This window comes from Melozone crissalis, unplaced genomic scaffold, assembly GCF_028551555.1.
Source record: "Melozone crissalis strain CALT ecotype California unplaced genomic scaffold, PUWL_Pcris_2 ptg000004l_1, whole genome shotgun sequence".
NCBI lineage: Eukaryota > Metazoa > Chordata > Aves > Passeriformes > Passerellidae > Melozone > Melozone crissalis.
In genome coordinates, this window is record NW_026535782.1 from 5,939,534 (window position 1) to 5,957,070 (window position 17,537).

Genomic DNA, 17,537 nt, shown 5'->3' on the forward strand with positions numbered 1-17,537 from the left:
ACAGGAGCAGGTATGACCTCTCAAACTACTGTGGTAGGATTTAAACTATAACAAAGCATCTGATATTTTATCTTCTAAGAAAAATACCTTGCAGGTGAGTGATCTTGTGCAAGGTTTCTTTGTTTCAGGATCCAGTACTCCACAGTGCTTATTTGGGTCAAATTCTCTTTCTGTTTAGTGGGAGAATGGGAAATGAAAAAAAAAATAGATTATTATAGAAGTTTTAACCAGAGTAGCTTATAATTTTTGCCTGATAGAATTCGGTTTAATCAGGCTCAACCTGAACCACTGATCCCAACCCCAGCATCCCATAACAGTGCATCACTCATAGAGTTGTGTATTTTTTTGCCCTTGCATGTTTAAAACCATTTAGAGCAGGATTTCAGCCAAAGACTTAATGGAAATTAGTCTGCTTACAGTGGAGTGGCCCAAACAAAGGACCAAGCCAATTCCCTGTGACTTCAGTTCCCTCTCTGACTCCGCCTGCCTCTGAGGCTATAAAATACAGCATTTGCAGCTCTGGCTCCAGAGCTGGGCTAAGACACAAATGGTACCACAAGTGCTTTAAACAACATTTCTCTGACATACTTAGAAACTCTAGAAAACAACCCATAGTTGATTACTGGTGGCATTTTAAAAATAAAATTTATCTAAATCTGTCCCCTAAATCTTTATAAAAATCACATGTATGTTAGTTTTTACTTCCCCATGTGAAGGGAGAGACAGAATTTAAAGTTTGCAGAGATTATGAGAAAAGGCATTTACATGAGTTCTACTCATGATTAACATTAAAAGGGCATTAATATTTAATATGCTGTATCTGTAGATTTAATTTCATTAATAATTTACTATTTCTATACCACAGATAGCATCACTTCCCTTAGGTTATGTGAATATAATTTTAGGGTTTGCATTAAAAATTGTAACAAAACTATGGACACACACTTTTTAGTTTATGCCATCAAAATCCTTTACCATTACCTTTACAGACCTTGACAAATCACGGTGTAATTGGCAGATAGGTTTCCTTTTGTTTGGTAGGGGAATACAAACTATTTGCCAAATCCTGTTTTAACTTTACAGTGGTGTTACATTCAGATACAATAAACATCCTGTACTCAAATACAACATTTAATCAGAGGATTTAAAAATTCTTTTAAACAAACAAATGGGAGCTAAGAGGAAAACAGTGATTCACAGCTGTGTTACAATGCTATGACAGCACTACAGCAAGGAGAACAGCTGGAATAAGAAAAGTAAGGAGAAGTAGCTTATGTTGGACAGCAACTAGCCTCCAGATAGCACAATTTCTAGCAGTTTTATGTATTCTGCTATCTAGACTTAAAAATGCTTATGCAAACATTCAATGGTTATATTATTAACCTATTAGTAGAGCCATACAAAAAAGGAAGCTTGGAAAAGACAGCTGGCATAGTTATTTATTTGTGAAATCTAGAAAGGAACTGAAATATGTTATAGGCAGTTGTAGTTCCTTTGGCATTCACAACACAACATAAACACAAAAATAGCAGTGTGTGACTCAATATAATAACTATTTTTTTGTACTTAATAGAAGAAAACACACGTTCGTGAACTAAAGGAGCTAGTTGCTCCTGGGGCTTGAGTGTAAGATGTTCCTATTACAGTTTCCTGAATGACCCACCTAAAACCTTCAATGCAAATTGAAAAACACAAACTAAGGAGACAAAATGGACTAATAAATATGCCTTCAAATGAAAAGTCCTGAAGACAATGATAAGGCTATGGAATGTCTTCTGAAAGTTACCAAGCAAGGACTGTTTTGGACCAACAGGGAAACACTTAAAAAATCAAAAGTGGTCCAGATTGGTACTTGTCAGTAAGTGGCCCAACTGACTAAGACTTGTAGGACTGATTATAGCAAAGTCAGTTATTAGGAAAACATATACAGACAAAAATCAACATAAGGAGTTGTAAGAGGAAAGAGCGGAAGTCTCTGCCATTGACTGAACAATAAAATAATATTGTTTCCCTAAGAAACAGAAAATACTGAACAAACAGGAAACCACTTCTCCTGGCTGAAGCATTTATGGCTGCTCTGGAGAATCCATGAGCATCTAATTGCCAGCTACAGCCATGCCTGGTTTGGGCAAAACACTACATGAAACTTACCACCTTCTTATCAGTAACAAAATGCAGCTTCTGCCCACTGTTTCTGTTAGGAAATGTGGAGTGTGGCAAGGCCCAGAGCCCTGTGCAAAGGCACAGCTTGAGAAAGCTGCTTTTCTGGAATGGATTCCACTTCTTCGCGTTCAGTGGACAAAGTGAAGAACATTTGTTATAACCTCACCAAGAGAAGAGCAAGGGGCAAGACTGAACTGTCAGAAACTTCTGTTTGCAACAGAACAGTTTTTCTTGGCGTACACTGGGCATCTGCATTCTTTAACATCACCCCAAAGAGAACAAGAACTAAGGAAGATTTAGGAAAAAAAAAATTTTTTTGCAGTTGCTACTAGGAAACACTGATCCACTTATGCTGGGCAGCTACAGACTGTCTTTTGTGGTTCCACAAGCTGTTCCCTCTCTCTCAACAAGGACAGTGCTCCTGAAAAGAGGGCAGGTTCATTCATCACACAAACAACCACCAGCTCTCAGCAAAGAAAAAAATCAACTTCTATCACAGTCAGGAAAATGGTGTGAGAGAGAGCAGAGGTTGCTAAAAAGGGAAGGAAACAGATGCAAACTGGCCAAACTTATTAGGCAGCTTCAAAAATTAACGTCTGTACAGCTCAAGGGCAGCAGACTGAGGGAAACCTAAATCCCTTGGCTGCAGTTTCATCCTTTTCATGAAATGAATGAAATTATGGGATAACTTAAATAATCATCTCATTGACCTTCCAAGATCTTTTTATCAGCCTTTGCACAGTCCTGTATAATAATGGAGAGAAATACATCATAGTGACACACAATCTACAGGCAATTCATCTCCAGGGCTCTCAGGACTTCTACAATTTGAATAATCCCTAAATTATTGCATTGCTGCATCAATACTCAAGGCAGTAGGAGTAAGACTGAACAGATCACAAATCTGATCATGACAGAGAAGCTGTAAAAAAAAGTCTCAGTTCTGAGTATTTGTTAAACATATAGAAGTAAACACATGCTTATCCAGGTGCTCAATCAGTCCTGTGCAGAAATTTCCACCGTGTTCCCTAGCCTAGAAGACACTGCAAGTCAGAGCTGAGAGAAAGAACAGTGCCAGAGCCACCTACACAGTAAAGCCAGCAAGCTGCAGGAAGGCCCTACAGAACTGATTCTCCTTTATGAACACATTTCTGCAAGCGCTTGCACAAAAATGTACAAATATCACCCGCAGTCCTGCAGTGGTAAGTGACAACATGAGGAAAACCACTAACAGTTTAAATTGCTCAAGAAGGAATTTTGAATTGATTAACTTAATTAGTTAAATTCAGCATCTAAGCCATTATGGGAAATAATAGGTCAAAAGGAAGCAATATTCTAAATTAACTGTAAAATATAGAGAGTTTTTATTACAATAATATACTGGATCTCAAAAAGTGAAATATAAGGGTTAAAGCTTATATCTTAAGCTACCCTCCTGTAACATTTTTTCATGTTGTGAAAAGCTATATATGAACAATGGTTGTGTTTTCTTATATGCCACCTTCAACTAGTTAAGAAAGCAATCAGTGTACTGAATCCTTTCAGGCAATGGCATTGTTCCATGCCCCACACAGCCCTAGCTAACACCTCACACTGGTCTGAAATCCAGCCAAGGTAGCAGCACCATAGGCTAACTGCCAAATCTGAGAAAATGAACAAAATAAACCTGATATTCAGGCAAAAATTAGGACACACTCATTAACTGGAAATGAAAGCATTTATCTTGTACAACTTATATTGGTTCATAACTAGTGCACATTTAGAAATCACGTGAACTAACTTGGTGCCAAAGTGACGATCTAATGCGGATCATGCTGCCATTAGCAAAATTAGCCTTTCAGTACACACAAGAAGTTCCTGCCCGAGTCACAAAGTACTGCCAGCTGATGAATAGACCCTGCACAGCTTCTTCAGCTGTAAATTTGAGTCAGTTACTTTTGCTTTAAAAAAACATAAAATAAAAACCCTCAAAACACTTTGTTTCCCTTCATTCACAGCAAAAATCTGTTTTCTGCTTTCAGGGCTAAATTCTCTCCTTGCTGCCCAGCAGCTGACATGGGTCACCTCTAGGGAACTCCACCAAAAATAATTCTTCCTCCCAGTGGACAACAACCTTTCTAACAGAGCCTCTGCCCTCTCACAGTGTGGTGTTCTGTGCTTTGGTGGCAGGTTTCAACAGCGACCCACATCCTCAAAACTAACCCTGCCTAAGGCCATCCAGGGCATTTCCCATTTAATGTCATTTTCTCAACTCCACTGTCCTGTTTTCCTGGGTAAGATAAAGATCCTCATGCTAGAAACATTGCCACTCTTATGGGAATTGCAGAGGGAGGGGGCTGAAAGGAAATGATGGCTTTTAACACTTCCCCAGCATTTCCCATATCTCCTTAAGAATTTCCTCATATCTAAAACTAAAAAAAAGAGTTTTTAAACAAATCATGACTTGGAGGATAAACCAATGTCCTAAACCTGTTCAACTTGATCATGACTAAAGTCACCCAACCAAGGCACATTTCCCTTTGTTGTAAACAGACTCAAATCCCATAATGGCTTAAAGAAGTTTTCTGCCTTTCTGTTTTAATGAATTTACTTCCTTAAAAATTTATTTGGCCTGTTGACCAGTAATTTCAAGCTAAACAGAATGTGTACTTTAAAAATACTTTACACATGCTAAGAGTGTGAAACCCTTCATTTTAATACATGCAACCCAGCATCTTAGAGCAAAAAAATCAAACCAAACCCAGCATTTTATTAGCTGCATTATGAGCTATAGAAGCATGAACAAAGAAAAACAGACTGCCACAAAAGGTGAATGACAGCATCACGTACCTGAAAGTCTTTTGTAAGGCTTGTTACTGCTTTTAGTGCCATTTTGGTGTTTCTTGTCTATTGATGGAGCTACAATTCCTTTGCCGTTCAGAATCTTTTCTGGTGATGGTGGCACTGACTTGGATGTCAAACCAGATTTAACCAAAGTTGGAGCAGGTATGGTGGATGAAGAAGTTGAGGAGGAAGTGATGGTGGTAGTGGTTGCAGAATTCATTTTAACATTGGCACCATCTGCCTTCACTAGGTTAGGAATTTTCTCTAGACTGACTACTGGAACAGGAACACTGCAAGATCAAAGGAAAATATTCATGTGGTATTTTCTGCACCAAAGATTTACAGTTACTTAATCCCTTTCCACAGATACAAAAATTTCAATGCAAGTGACACAGCATCTTAAGACCAGACTAAAATGAAATACTTGGTACCAGTATTGACTATTTTTGTTCAATCAAGCATTTACAAAGCCAGGAATCTGTAAAGCCCAGCAATGAAGAGAATTATGAAAATGAACCTCTGTATTTTTTTTAAGATCCAATCCCCTAGTATTCACAAGCAAAATCAGTATTTGGTACCAAGCAGAACATACTCCTTACAAATACAGTCTCATGCCTTTAACATAAGCACATACCAGATATGTGTATGCTGTACTAAACTCACCATGATAATGAAGCAGTTTGCTAATAATATTAATATTTTTAAACAAACACAAAAATAATTCATTTGCTCAGATGTGTCTAAATGACATACAAGTTCTGGAAACAAGGAGAAAAGAGATTTTAAGCACAGAAATATTAACAGCTGTCCCTTTAAAAGTATTAAAATCCTTGATGACTTGAGCAATACTACAATGTATTTTAATAAAATCTTAGGGACTTAAAAATAAAAATTCTCAATATAGTTATTAACTTAGTTGGCCTTTTTCAGAGTAAAGTTTGCAGTAACTAACTTACTCTAACTTAACTACCACCCTTGCATATTTGTGACACCAATAAATGCTACCTTCTCAATTTGCCAGCAAAACAGATTGAGACAAATTATTTTCAGCTGCAACAGTATTTTAACATTTCTATCTCCACGAGGAAATATCCAGTGATATTATCTGCTCAACAACTCCAAAACTGGATATCTTGTGACCACCAGTTAATATATGTTATATACCCCTCCCTACTGAAACAAACCCAAATAAAAAATATAACATAATGCATGTATGGTTAGGGAAATCCCCCCATTCACAGCTCACACAATTTCAGTCTCCTGTGTCTGAAAAATGGCACCTTTGCTGCACCTTTCTACAGAAGGAATGTTTACAGCTGTGCAGTTTTCACAATCAGAAAAAGATGACCTTGAGATGGCATTCTCCATGGGACACACTTTGGAAACATCAATGCAGGGTTCAAGATTACTCAACTCTTGACTTTCCTGGGCTTCTACAAACCTCTGCTTCTCTGTAGCTGCTGAACATGATAAACCTTATTCTAAGAGTATTTTAACATAGGAAAATGTACCAGCATTGATATAAACAATAAGTATGCACAACTGTGAGGAAGATTTAGACACCAAGACATCTTCTGGAGCTGAAATTAAATTATATAAAACTCCTGTGTCCTGTGGTACTATAAATGTAGCAGTTAGTCAGAATACAGATGCAACTACAGTAATGTGTAGAGCACTGGCCAGTAATTAAGCAAAAAATGTACCTTATTCACAAAATCAGAAATGAATGCAAACATGTAGCTATTGAAAGGGAGGGTTTGATTCTCTCCTTTTTTAAACTGCTCTGAATTTATTAAATGGCAGGCAAAAATTTTAACACCTCAGCAAAGGAATTATTTTGTTTTTGTCCTTAAACAGATGGTAATTACATTATCTGAAAATAGGAGAATTTTACATTAAGTAGTTTTACTATACATAAACTATATAAAAACATATGAGCAAATCTTCATGCCCAGTTTCTAAGAACTATCTTAATTCAATATACTGAAATTCAGTGAAAAAAATCAAGTGTATGATCCGGTTTAGTGGTGAAATATTGTTAATGAAAACGGACAGAGTTTCTTTGTTTTGCGGTGTTCAGAATCTCAGATCCTAGGGCACATATGGCTGGATCACTGTGATAATGAAAAATGCCCATGGGAGGGAATATTTTTGCTTCATTTTGTTACAGATCAACAAGTCAGCCTTCATTATGCATTGTAGTGTAGAAGAAAAAATAAAAATACTCCTGATGCCTTAGTTTTAGCTTTCATATTTTTTAGATTCTGTACTGCCTTAGTGCGTGACTCTGAACTTCATAATAAGCAATAGCAAGTTCTCTTCACAGTTTAATTAGACAAAACAATCCTTTTCTAGCCTGAGAACCAAGCACACCATTGCAGCTTCAGGCCCAAAAAGCACAAAAACCAGCAAATTGAGGAGAGCAGTCTGGGAGGATGGGAGTGCATAACCTGAAGCTGTAATTGGACAATTGAGCTCAATATGTAAATGGACCAAAACTTCTAGAAGTGTGAAAACTCATGACTGTTGCCCATTTTGGGTGTAGCCTTGGCTGAGCTTTTGTGCTGCCCAGGGTGTATCCTCTGAAGGCCCTTCAACAAATACCTACTTTATTCCTTTAACTCTGTCTAGCCTCTTTAGGCATCACTCCACTACCTGTGGGTACACACATTCTATAGGATTTCTGGTACTCTATAGTAAATTAGTTATGATTTCAGAAGCTACAGATTATAATTTGTCTCTCTCTTTTACTGCATTGAACAGTGAAAACCTCTAGTTTAGTCTTAGCATAACATACAAAGAGTAATTTATTACCAAATGGGAAATTGGAAGGTCCACAGGACCAGTGACTGGAGTAAACTATTAAGGTCTTAAAAAGTAAATAAATCACAAATGTTCATATTTATATTTGGTAGTTAAAAATAATTCTTTTCCCAAATAGAGTTTTTTGAGTAAAAAATTGAGGGTTTATTTCAAAGTTTTTTAGAAAAAAGACCAGGTTTTTAGTTTTATTTACTGTGTTTTGAAAGGAGTTTTCTAACAATAAGATTGTTTCGATTTTTTTAAAAGACAGCTGTTGAAGGGGACAATTAGAAACGCAACATGGAACAAATATAAAAAGTGAGGAAAAAAATTTATTCAGTAAAGACTTTTTTTGACAAAAGAAACTCTAATAAGAATAGCAGTATCTACCTATCTACCTAATAGGCAATAAAAGCTACTACCAAAGCAAACACATCAGAAACATTCATTATTTCTTCTGCACTAAGAAGGAAATAGGATAACTCTCTCCAGTCAGATAAAAATGCTTTTTGATTCCTTCAGTAAGTGCAAAGTGCCAGCTGAAAAATAATGATTGATTTTTTTCTTTTTACATAAGGGAATCTGCATAATGTGACAATGGGTTCCAAAAGAGTTTCAGCAATATTGGGTCTTAGCATATTAATTCTTAATTGAATCTTGGAATCTTAGAGAAGCTAGCTGAGTGCTGCTCTTTCATCCATGCTGAAAACTCAAACCAAAGTGTCTTGGAAGAAATATTAGAAAAGCTAATAAAAATAAACTGATAATAAGTTGACATGATTTTGCTGAGGATCAGATTCTGGCAAACAAATATGGTTTCAGTTTTTGATGAAGTTACCAGTTAAGCTGACAAAGATAACTATGAAAATGTTCCAGTTTTTGAAAGGCATTATAAAACACAAATAAGAATTATTTAAAAGCAAATGTTAAACAATATGAAATTGAAATCTAGTTTTTACAAGATTTATGATTCATTAGGGGTGTTTTGCTAGGGGCATTTTTAGCCATCATTACCAAGTCTGACATGACCAAAAACTTCAGTGAATTTGAGAAATAAAGATAAGATTGCTGGTGATAACATGTGCTGATGGAATCAGGATTGATAGGAACTGAATAATGAAGAGACAAAGTTATAAAAAGTAGTATGGAGTGTCTGGTAAAGTTCATTAACTCAAAGACACATTTTAATACCAATGAATGTAAAGTTACACATGAAATAACAAGCTGCTCAGTCTGCAGTGAAATACAGGGAAATAACACACTGGAAAACAGTGACACAAATATTCAGTGGCCACAATGAATAAGGGATATGAGGTTTTATTTTACTGTTGTGCTTATGTCAACAATGAGATATGGCAAGTAAGAAATAGTTTTCACGTGTCCCTGGCTATACTGATATTGGATTATGGCTTCTAGTGTTGCTGACCAGTGGGACAATACCAGTCTTGATGAATTGGAAAGGAACAAGTAAAGGCTCAAAAATGAGGACTACAAAAAGTGCATGGTCATGACAGGCTTTAGAAGCTCATTCACTTTTCAAATAAGGTAACATTTCCTTCTGTTTTCTTGTGCTTTGTTGGGCAGTTGGACTAGATGAGCATTGTAGGTCCCTTCCAGCATGCAAGAAAAATAAATGTAGTATGTCACAATACTTTTCATACCTGTAGTTCCTCTTACTTCTGTTTTCCTTTCTCTTGGCTTTTAAAAATTATTTCTCCTTCCCATTATGTAATTTTGCTGGGTTTATGTTTTGGTCATTTGTAATGATATTAATTCTAAAAGCTCAGCCACTCATCAAACTCTTCAAATATGTGAGAAAAGAAATTCACAAACATTTAAAAACACAAAACATTGCTCTATTCTACATTACTGGAATTGCCTCTAAAATGTACAAAATGTTTGTGATTTAATGTTAGACTATATGGTCCAAGTTAACCCTGCTGAGTTTTGCTTCCATGCTGCAATAGGAATATCCTTAAATAACAACTATCCTCACTTTCTCAGCCTCAGTATGAAAAATGATATCTCCTTATAGAACTAAAGGCCAAGAGATTATTAAAAAATACTTTGAAAAGTGACATTATAAATTTTAAAGGATTGCCCAGAGGTATACCTTTGGGATCCTTTTTCTGTTTACAGAAAGAGTCGGTTTTCTCTGTGTTGATGAAAATCACATCATTGCCATCTCATATTTTTTTCATTCTCAGAACTTCTGGCAGGCTAAACTTTGTGGAGGGAGGCCAAGGAGATCTGCCTCAGCTGGTTTCTCAGCACTAGCTTACTTCAACACTTTACCCCAATTTCATGCTGCCTTAGGATCACAGATAGGTGGAAATGAATGCCTGTAGTATCACAACACCTAAATCCACCATGGCAGCACCCAGAAGCTGTGCTGGGGCACAGCAAGTGAAGCAGCATCCTTTGGGACGGTCAGCAATGAGGAAAAGAGCTCCCCTCCTTTGGGCAGGTCAGCACTGAGGAAAAGAGCTCCCGACTGCAGGAATGCCTTTTATAAAGGGTAAGCATCTGAGCTATGCTTACTAATTATGATCACTTGTTCCTTACTATTGTTATTTCCACCAATTCTTTGCCCTTTTCTCCCCAGTTTCTACCCTTCTGCTATACCTCTTACCACCTTGACTGCAAGCTGCAGAAAATGATGGCTTGCATTTATCTTGTGCACAGTGCAGTGGTGCTCCAGCTCTGCTCCATCTCTAAGCACTGCTGTATTAATAGCAACCATACAGAGAGATACAGGGGGAAAAAATCAGAACTGACAGATATTTCTGGATGATGTATTCACAATAATACTTTATATTCCAACTACAAGAAGGGAGGTATTAAAACAGCAGCTAAAAAATTAAACAGCTCCAGATCTCTTTTATCTGATCATTCCAATCATGATTTTTAAAGTGTTAGCCATGAAGCAACCAGGACCTCTGGAGCACATCTTAGAACAACACAGGACATGAACAAGAGAAAGAGCTACTTGGTCAATGGCTAAGATGATGCCTCAACCAAAACTATTACAAATACAACAACACAAGTTGGATCTACATGAAGGCAGGCACAGCAACAGATCTACTGGGCTATGCTGTTGCAGAGGTAAAACTCTAGCTGTAACAACTAAAATTTAAAGGAGATGCTGTACAAAACAATCTGGCATGCCCAACAAAGGTTGTTCCAGGTCTGAAAAGCAATCACTAAAGTGATATAATTCCTGAAATAAGCTGATTTGACAACTGTCTGGAAGAACTTGGGTCAAAGAAAAGCTCGGTATGAGATTACAATGTAACAGGCAAAAGTATTGAAGACCTGGAAGCTTCTGAGGATGACAAACCACAACACACTTGGATGCACCATGAATCCTATTTGCATTTTTGAGACAAATGTTTCTGTGTCAATTGAGTATTTCTTTCTAAAAGCTAAGACAAGAAATTCTATGGCTTGTGCAGCAGCTGAATGGAAAACAGAATCTTAAAAAAGAATAAATTTTATTAATAATTTCACCTTAAATCAGATCTGCTGAATATTTTCTAGTATTCTAAATAAATATTATAATCCTCTAATGGAATAGGAGCAAACACTTGTCAGCTCTCAGCTGTCAGCTCTCTATAACCTGTGATGATTAGCAGACAGATTTTATTCTTTAACAAGTCATGTAATCTAAGGCACTTAATACTGTATTTTGCAAGAGAATTTTATTGATCTTCACTTCAAACTGTTTGTGATTTGCTATGTGGTAATTACAGTATCTTTAACTACTATATGCCTCATTTTTCCCCAAAACAAAACAAAACTGCAGTATGATCTCCCAGCACGGCTGCAAGAATGATGTAATTCTTGGTACAACTACTGTCATATTCATTGCCAAACAATCAACAGAGCAGTACAACACTTCTGAATGGTTAAATCTACCTTGTCAATAATCATCAGTAAATATTTAGGATGTTACCAAAAAAGGGAAAAGGGATTTGTGGAAATGCTCAGTTATTTTGTTCCCTTCCAGCTTTTACTGACTGCCAGAACGACATCTGTTGCCAGAACGGAAGATATTGTTTATAGATTCAGTGAGTCTGCTGAAATGTGGATATGTAAGTTGCTGTCTGTAACATGATGAAAAATAGGTTTACAGTCAATAGTGTTAATACTCTGAAATCCTTTCTGAATTTCTTTTAATTAGACTTATAAAAGAATCCCCCTCTTGTATAAAATTCCCCTCCAACATTCAGAAGAAAAAGTCACCATTCAGTCAATAATATTTGGTTTCAAGTAGTTAATGAGGTACTTACACACAACTGAGACAGGCTATTCTGCTAGTCTAGTTAATGTGTGAATGTAAAGTCTAACAATCAGATTTCCTATTTTCAGAATTTCATACCATAATTGCTCACAATACTCATTATGCTTGAAAAGACGGTAGGTCCAGATTTATAGAAAGAATAAATTTTTTCCAGGGCAAGGTAAATTGTACAGCTAGGCTGTCTTTGAAATCATGCCAATTTGTGCATGTTTCAGGCAGAAACATGAGCTATGCCTTTAACATAATCTGAGCTTATTCTTTGTCTCATGAGTGAATGCCTTGCATTAACTGATTTACTGTTTTAAGGAAGTTATGTCCAGAAACCCTACCTAAAATCATGACCCTCTTATGCTAGGTAATACATATAAAAGGGAAGGATCTCTAAAGTAAGTAGATAAATCTTAAGAAAAAGGAAGTCTCACTATCTCAAATTTACAGACAGAGAACTGAAGCTGAAGAGACCAAGGTATAACAGAACCAGGAACTCAACCCAGATCTCAAGTCACCAACCTAATGGCCTAATCACAAAGCATCTTTCCTGCAGATAATGAAGACAAAACAGTTTCCTAAGGGATAAAATAGTGACCCAGTTCTGCTGTCATTTATATTTTTGCAACTCTGCTGCTATCGTCACAGTCACGGGAGGATGGGCACAGCACTCTCAAAGCCTGTATGTGTACATATATCACAGTACATGATGTAAGACACCCCCAAAATAGCGATTTTTGTAGCCAGAATCTTCTTGTCATCTTATAAGGCATCAAACATTATCAAAACACAGAATGAACTCCAAAAGCAGCTGCTATTGAAGATAATTGACTATAACCACTAAGTTTTCATGAACATCAGTTAAGCCAATATTAAGAACTCTGCAAAAATTATCCTGTTAAACTGTTTAAAAGCATCAGTTCTAAGGGCTGATAGTGTAATGGAAGATGAACCTTATAGATAGCAAACTGGGTCAAAACCTCACTTGCTATATGCATCTTAGAAAAACACATCTGATGGAACATTGAAAAAGTAATTCAGTCCTTCTTGCACTTCCTATATATAATTTCTTTTTCTTCATTAAAAAATATCCCAGTTTCTTCCCTTAGAAATATAGAAGCTTAAACTGTAAACTTAGGTAAAATGAGAATTCGGATTTTTTTTTTATTGTGATACATATATAGAGAGAGATATTCTGAACACCAACATCTTGGTAACTATTATTTTGGTACTTACCATGGTTTATCCCGTGACACTTTTGAAGGAAAGACTGTGTGCTGTTTGCTACTGGAGGTAAGTAGATTGTCTTTGGGCGTTTTGAATGGCTTTGAGTTGCTGCTGACAGGGTTATGGCCGCTGATACAGGATTTCGGTTTCATCTGTACTAGGGATGTCCTGGAATTACAGGCTGGAGAAGCTGGAGAAGGGGAAGGTTTACACATTGAACTGTGTCTTCGTTCTGTAACAGAAAAGGAATGAATTTTACAATATGTCATAGGCTAAAATTAAAAATACAAGTTGGGAAAGAGGAAATTGTTCTTTCTATGCCAGGTACAATGATTTTCATCACTCCAAAGAACACCAGTTCATTACTGTTGTGAATGTAATCAAATCAAATGATAATTAGACAAAAGTCAGCTTCATAAAACGCTCTGAAAAAAAAAAAGTAAAAAATAGTAAAATAAATGGCAATAATCTATCAGAAAATTTGTATTTGGTGTCCCAAGTCTTTGGGATGCCAAGTAGAAAGGAGAGTATGTAACAGCTAACACAACTCAGTAAAATGCTCTGTGACAGATATGTGATTGCTCCTAAAATGGTTTATGATGAATTCATCTGACCTGGTTATTGGGCAGTTTACTTTATGACTATCTTGTTTCAATTTTAATGAGAAATTGTAGGAAAACAACAGGAAGACTGGAACGTAGCTCCCAGCCCTGCCAGAGAGGCAGGCTCTGCCTGGTTCGCTTGGTTATCTCCAAGCACCATTCAGGGTAAAAATCTGGGGCTTTTTCCACACAGAGAAAATGGCATGTGCAAAAAACCCAGGAAATTTATGTCTCAGTAACAAATGTGGCATCTGGAGGTCAGCACTGCTCACGCTCACCAGAGGCCTCTCAAGCACTGCAAAAAAGCAAGGCCTGACTGATCCCGCACGAGACAAACAGGCTTCAGTGAAATTGTTTTGATTGGGTCATTATTAGTATTTTTTAAAATATAAATGTCCTATCCCTCCTATTGTTAAGTAAAAAGACTGTTTTGGCCATTCTTTACTAACTATATCTTTCTCCAGGGTAGAAGTGCCAGTGCTTTGCCAGCCGGCTGCACCAGTGTGCAGCAAACAACAGGCGTGTGTTGTGAACTCCAGCACAGCTACAAAATCCTACAAGAGACAGGAGTTGTAAGATTTTTGAGGGGTGCAGTAAACCTTGAACAGTCCTGCTGGCCCCATTTGTGAGACACCCCTTCCCCAGCCCCAGTGCTCCCTAGCCAAAGGCAGCGGTGGGTGGTACAGAGGAGCTCGGGGAAGAGGAATTTTCCAGTCAGCAGGGCCTGGCTCCTTGGCACTGACTGCAGTGTGCTGGTCCCAAACACCAAGGGCCTGATCACAGCAGGGATCAGAAATCAGAAAGGCACCCCCAGAACCAACATAGTAAACAAATACAGCGAGCAGAATGTAAGCATAGGCTGAGTACCTCAGACAAGCTGGAGTTTCTCATTCAACATGCTGCAATTTTTCCTTGTCTAAAGCCTTCAGCACTTAACTTGAAGAATACAAGTGGGTGCTACTCTTTGAGTTGACCATCATCACACAGTCAACCAAGAGCAGGGTAAGGAAGCACCAGTGACCTGTACTACATGGGAAGGTTTTGTACTTGCATCATCAACCCTGCACTTGCTAGTTTGATATTTCAAGGACACCTAAGAAAAATTTTCCCACAGAGAATCAAAACATGACAATTTGTCTGGCATCCTCACAAGTAAAAACTTGCCAGTAGCAGAAGGATTCATCCATGATTAACTTGCAATACGCAAATACCTCAAGAACAAAGAGAAATGCTTAAAAAATTCCAAAATGTTTCTATTAGATCTCAAATGACGGAATAAAGTAATTTTTTATTTAAGATCAAGCATTTCCATATCTTCACATTCACAGCTTTAATTACCAATGCTGGAATTTCCTCCAGATTCTCCGGCAACTGAAGAGCAAAACAGTCTTAAATTTTTTTCAAATACAAAAGAATCTATCCTTACTCCCAAAATGTCTCCTATCATTTGCCAGTTCTCACCCTACCACACACTTCAGTGTGCAGCCTCTGCCTTTAAAACTCCTTTGCAGGATGCAGTGGATTTACATTCATTTCACCTCATATTTGTGGTAACACCTGTGTAAGCCACACATCTGATTCTGAAATGCATAGTTCCATTCACAAGCTATTTATTTTATTAAATAATAGTTATTGTTTCAAGATTTACCAATCTTCTCAGCACCTATTTAATCAATTTTAAGTAGGCTAATCAAAATTTGCAACTTTCCCATTAATTAAGGAGGACTGATGAAAAGGAAATGCCATGCTACCAACAAAATCAAGCTGTATATAAAGTAAAACTTGAGAGAAAACATGTTTTCCACACACATACTATATAAACTTAGGATTAATTACTCCAATTTTCAACACAGCTACTGGTTTGCTTAAACCTGACTGCTTTCTAGTAAACTGTGTCTTCAATATGAGACCTATGGATATGTTTAGAAATTAAATATATTACTCTTATTAAAATTAATCTTCTGGAAAGATGAATGTTCAAGATACTGACTGGTGGTCATTCTTGTGATCAGAACTGACTGCTATAATTAGCATTTCCTTTTAATTTCTGAAACTCCTCTTTCCCCCCAAAACATGGCTACAGAAAGTCTTCTACCTTTTAGACAGACTCCAATACACATTTGAGACAGATTTTCTTCAAATTTCTTAGAATGGAAATGGAAACTGTGACCTCTGCAAAGTCCTACAGGAGAAAGAATGTAAATAGCCAGTGCCACACAACCAGAGGTGTTCTGAGACACTGCCTGGATGGGTAAAATCTGTGCATTTCCTCACAAAAGTTAATGTCACTTCAATGTCAGCAGAAGAAGATGGCAGCAACACCTTGCAGGTATGGCAGAGTGGAGAGCTGGAAGAGTAATTCCCTCCAAAGGGGCACAAACTCCTGAGCTGGGCAAGCATGCTTGCAAGAGGCTGTATTTGACAAAGGTGTGAATTCTCAGACAAATCTCAATGGTGAGTGCATAAATTGTAACTAAATATTGGTGTATATTCCTTCTCAAGAACTATCAAGTTGCCTCTTAATTCTTCATTCCTTACAATGTATTTGGTAGTCGATCACCCTTAGATACCGGTAATATGTTTCAGAGAAATAATGGGAATATATGACAAAAAAAGGGCTGTCAGCTGTCAAAATCAACTGCTTAAACCAGGGTGGTGGTGGCCTCCTCTGTCAAATTGACTTTTGTGGTCAAATCTGTTTTAAACATTTTTAACTAATTTGTCTGCTCCTATTTTACATATGTAAAAGGAATGACACACAATATCCAAATCTATTATTATACAGCCTATGCAATAAATTAATGTGTGAATAAAAGACATTTGCACATCAAATAGTTGTGATAAAATTAAATATTCACATACTACCACATTCAGGAGACAATCAGCTATCTCTGTAACACTTTCTATGCTCATTTGCAGTTCATATGTAAACAGATTAGATCTAGTAAAGCAGGTGAACTTGTATTCACACAGCTGTGGACATGGCTGTCCCTATTCACATACACCAGTGATACAGCCAGTGGACATTGATAAAACTAAAGAAGAATGAAAGTTTGTGCCCCTAGAAATGATTAAATGCAGCATGGCAACTAGAAAACCAGTTATCATCACTGGTAAGATACTAACCTAAATTCTGTACACATTTCAGCAATGCTATGAATACATGCTCCAGTTTAAAAGATGATTTTTCTGATTCATTTAAATACTTCCAAATGAATGCTTACGTTCCCCATAAATAACAACACATATTCTGTTTTGTTTCTAAATACCAGGTGCTGTCAAATCCAAGAGCACAGGAGCACAATCAAAGTTACAATCCTCTTTACCACATTAATCTTTCTGCAACCTCTCAGCTGTCTCAGCGTGGCCACTGCAAGCAAGTGACAAGCAACATGTGACTTCTGCTGTCAAACAGTTAAGGTATTAATGGCATTAATCTAAGAGGAAAGTTTAACACTCTCACTGAATTACCTCACTTTCTATAGAATCAATTTCAGATCAATATCTTGTCCGAAAGCCTGGTGCTACATATAGTTCTAAGGTGCATTGTAAACTCTGCATCAGTAGCATTGCAAATGATCTTAAACTATTCCAGGAGATTCTCCATGTCCTATGGAAACATGGATATA

General features: G+C 37.0%; 1 protein-coding gene across 5 annotated transcripts in view; it reads right to left on the bottom strand.

Annotated features, from left to right (window-relative positions):
• Positions 1-17,537, bottom strand: part of ATXN7L1 (ataxin 7 like 1) — a 110,794-nt gene that overhangs the window by 19,430 nt on the left and 73,827 nt on the right. For all 5 annotated transcript variants that reach the window (XM_054273235.1, XM_054273226.1, XM_054273206.1 and 2 more), the window contains 3 exons: positions 13,316-13,538; positions 4,993-5,276; positions 88-170 (listed from right to left, as the gene is read on the bottom strand). In XM_054273235.1, coding sequence (XP_054129210.1) covers positions 88-170; positions 4,993-5,276; positions 13,316-13,538 — 590 coding nt within the window. The remainder of the gene's footprint in view (positions 1-87; positions 171-4,992; positions 5,277-13,315; positions 13,539-17,537) is intronic.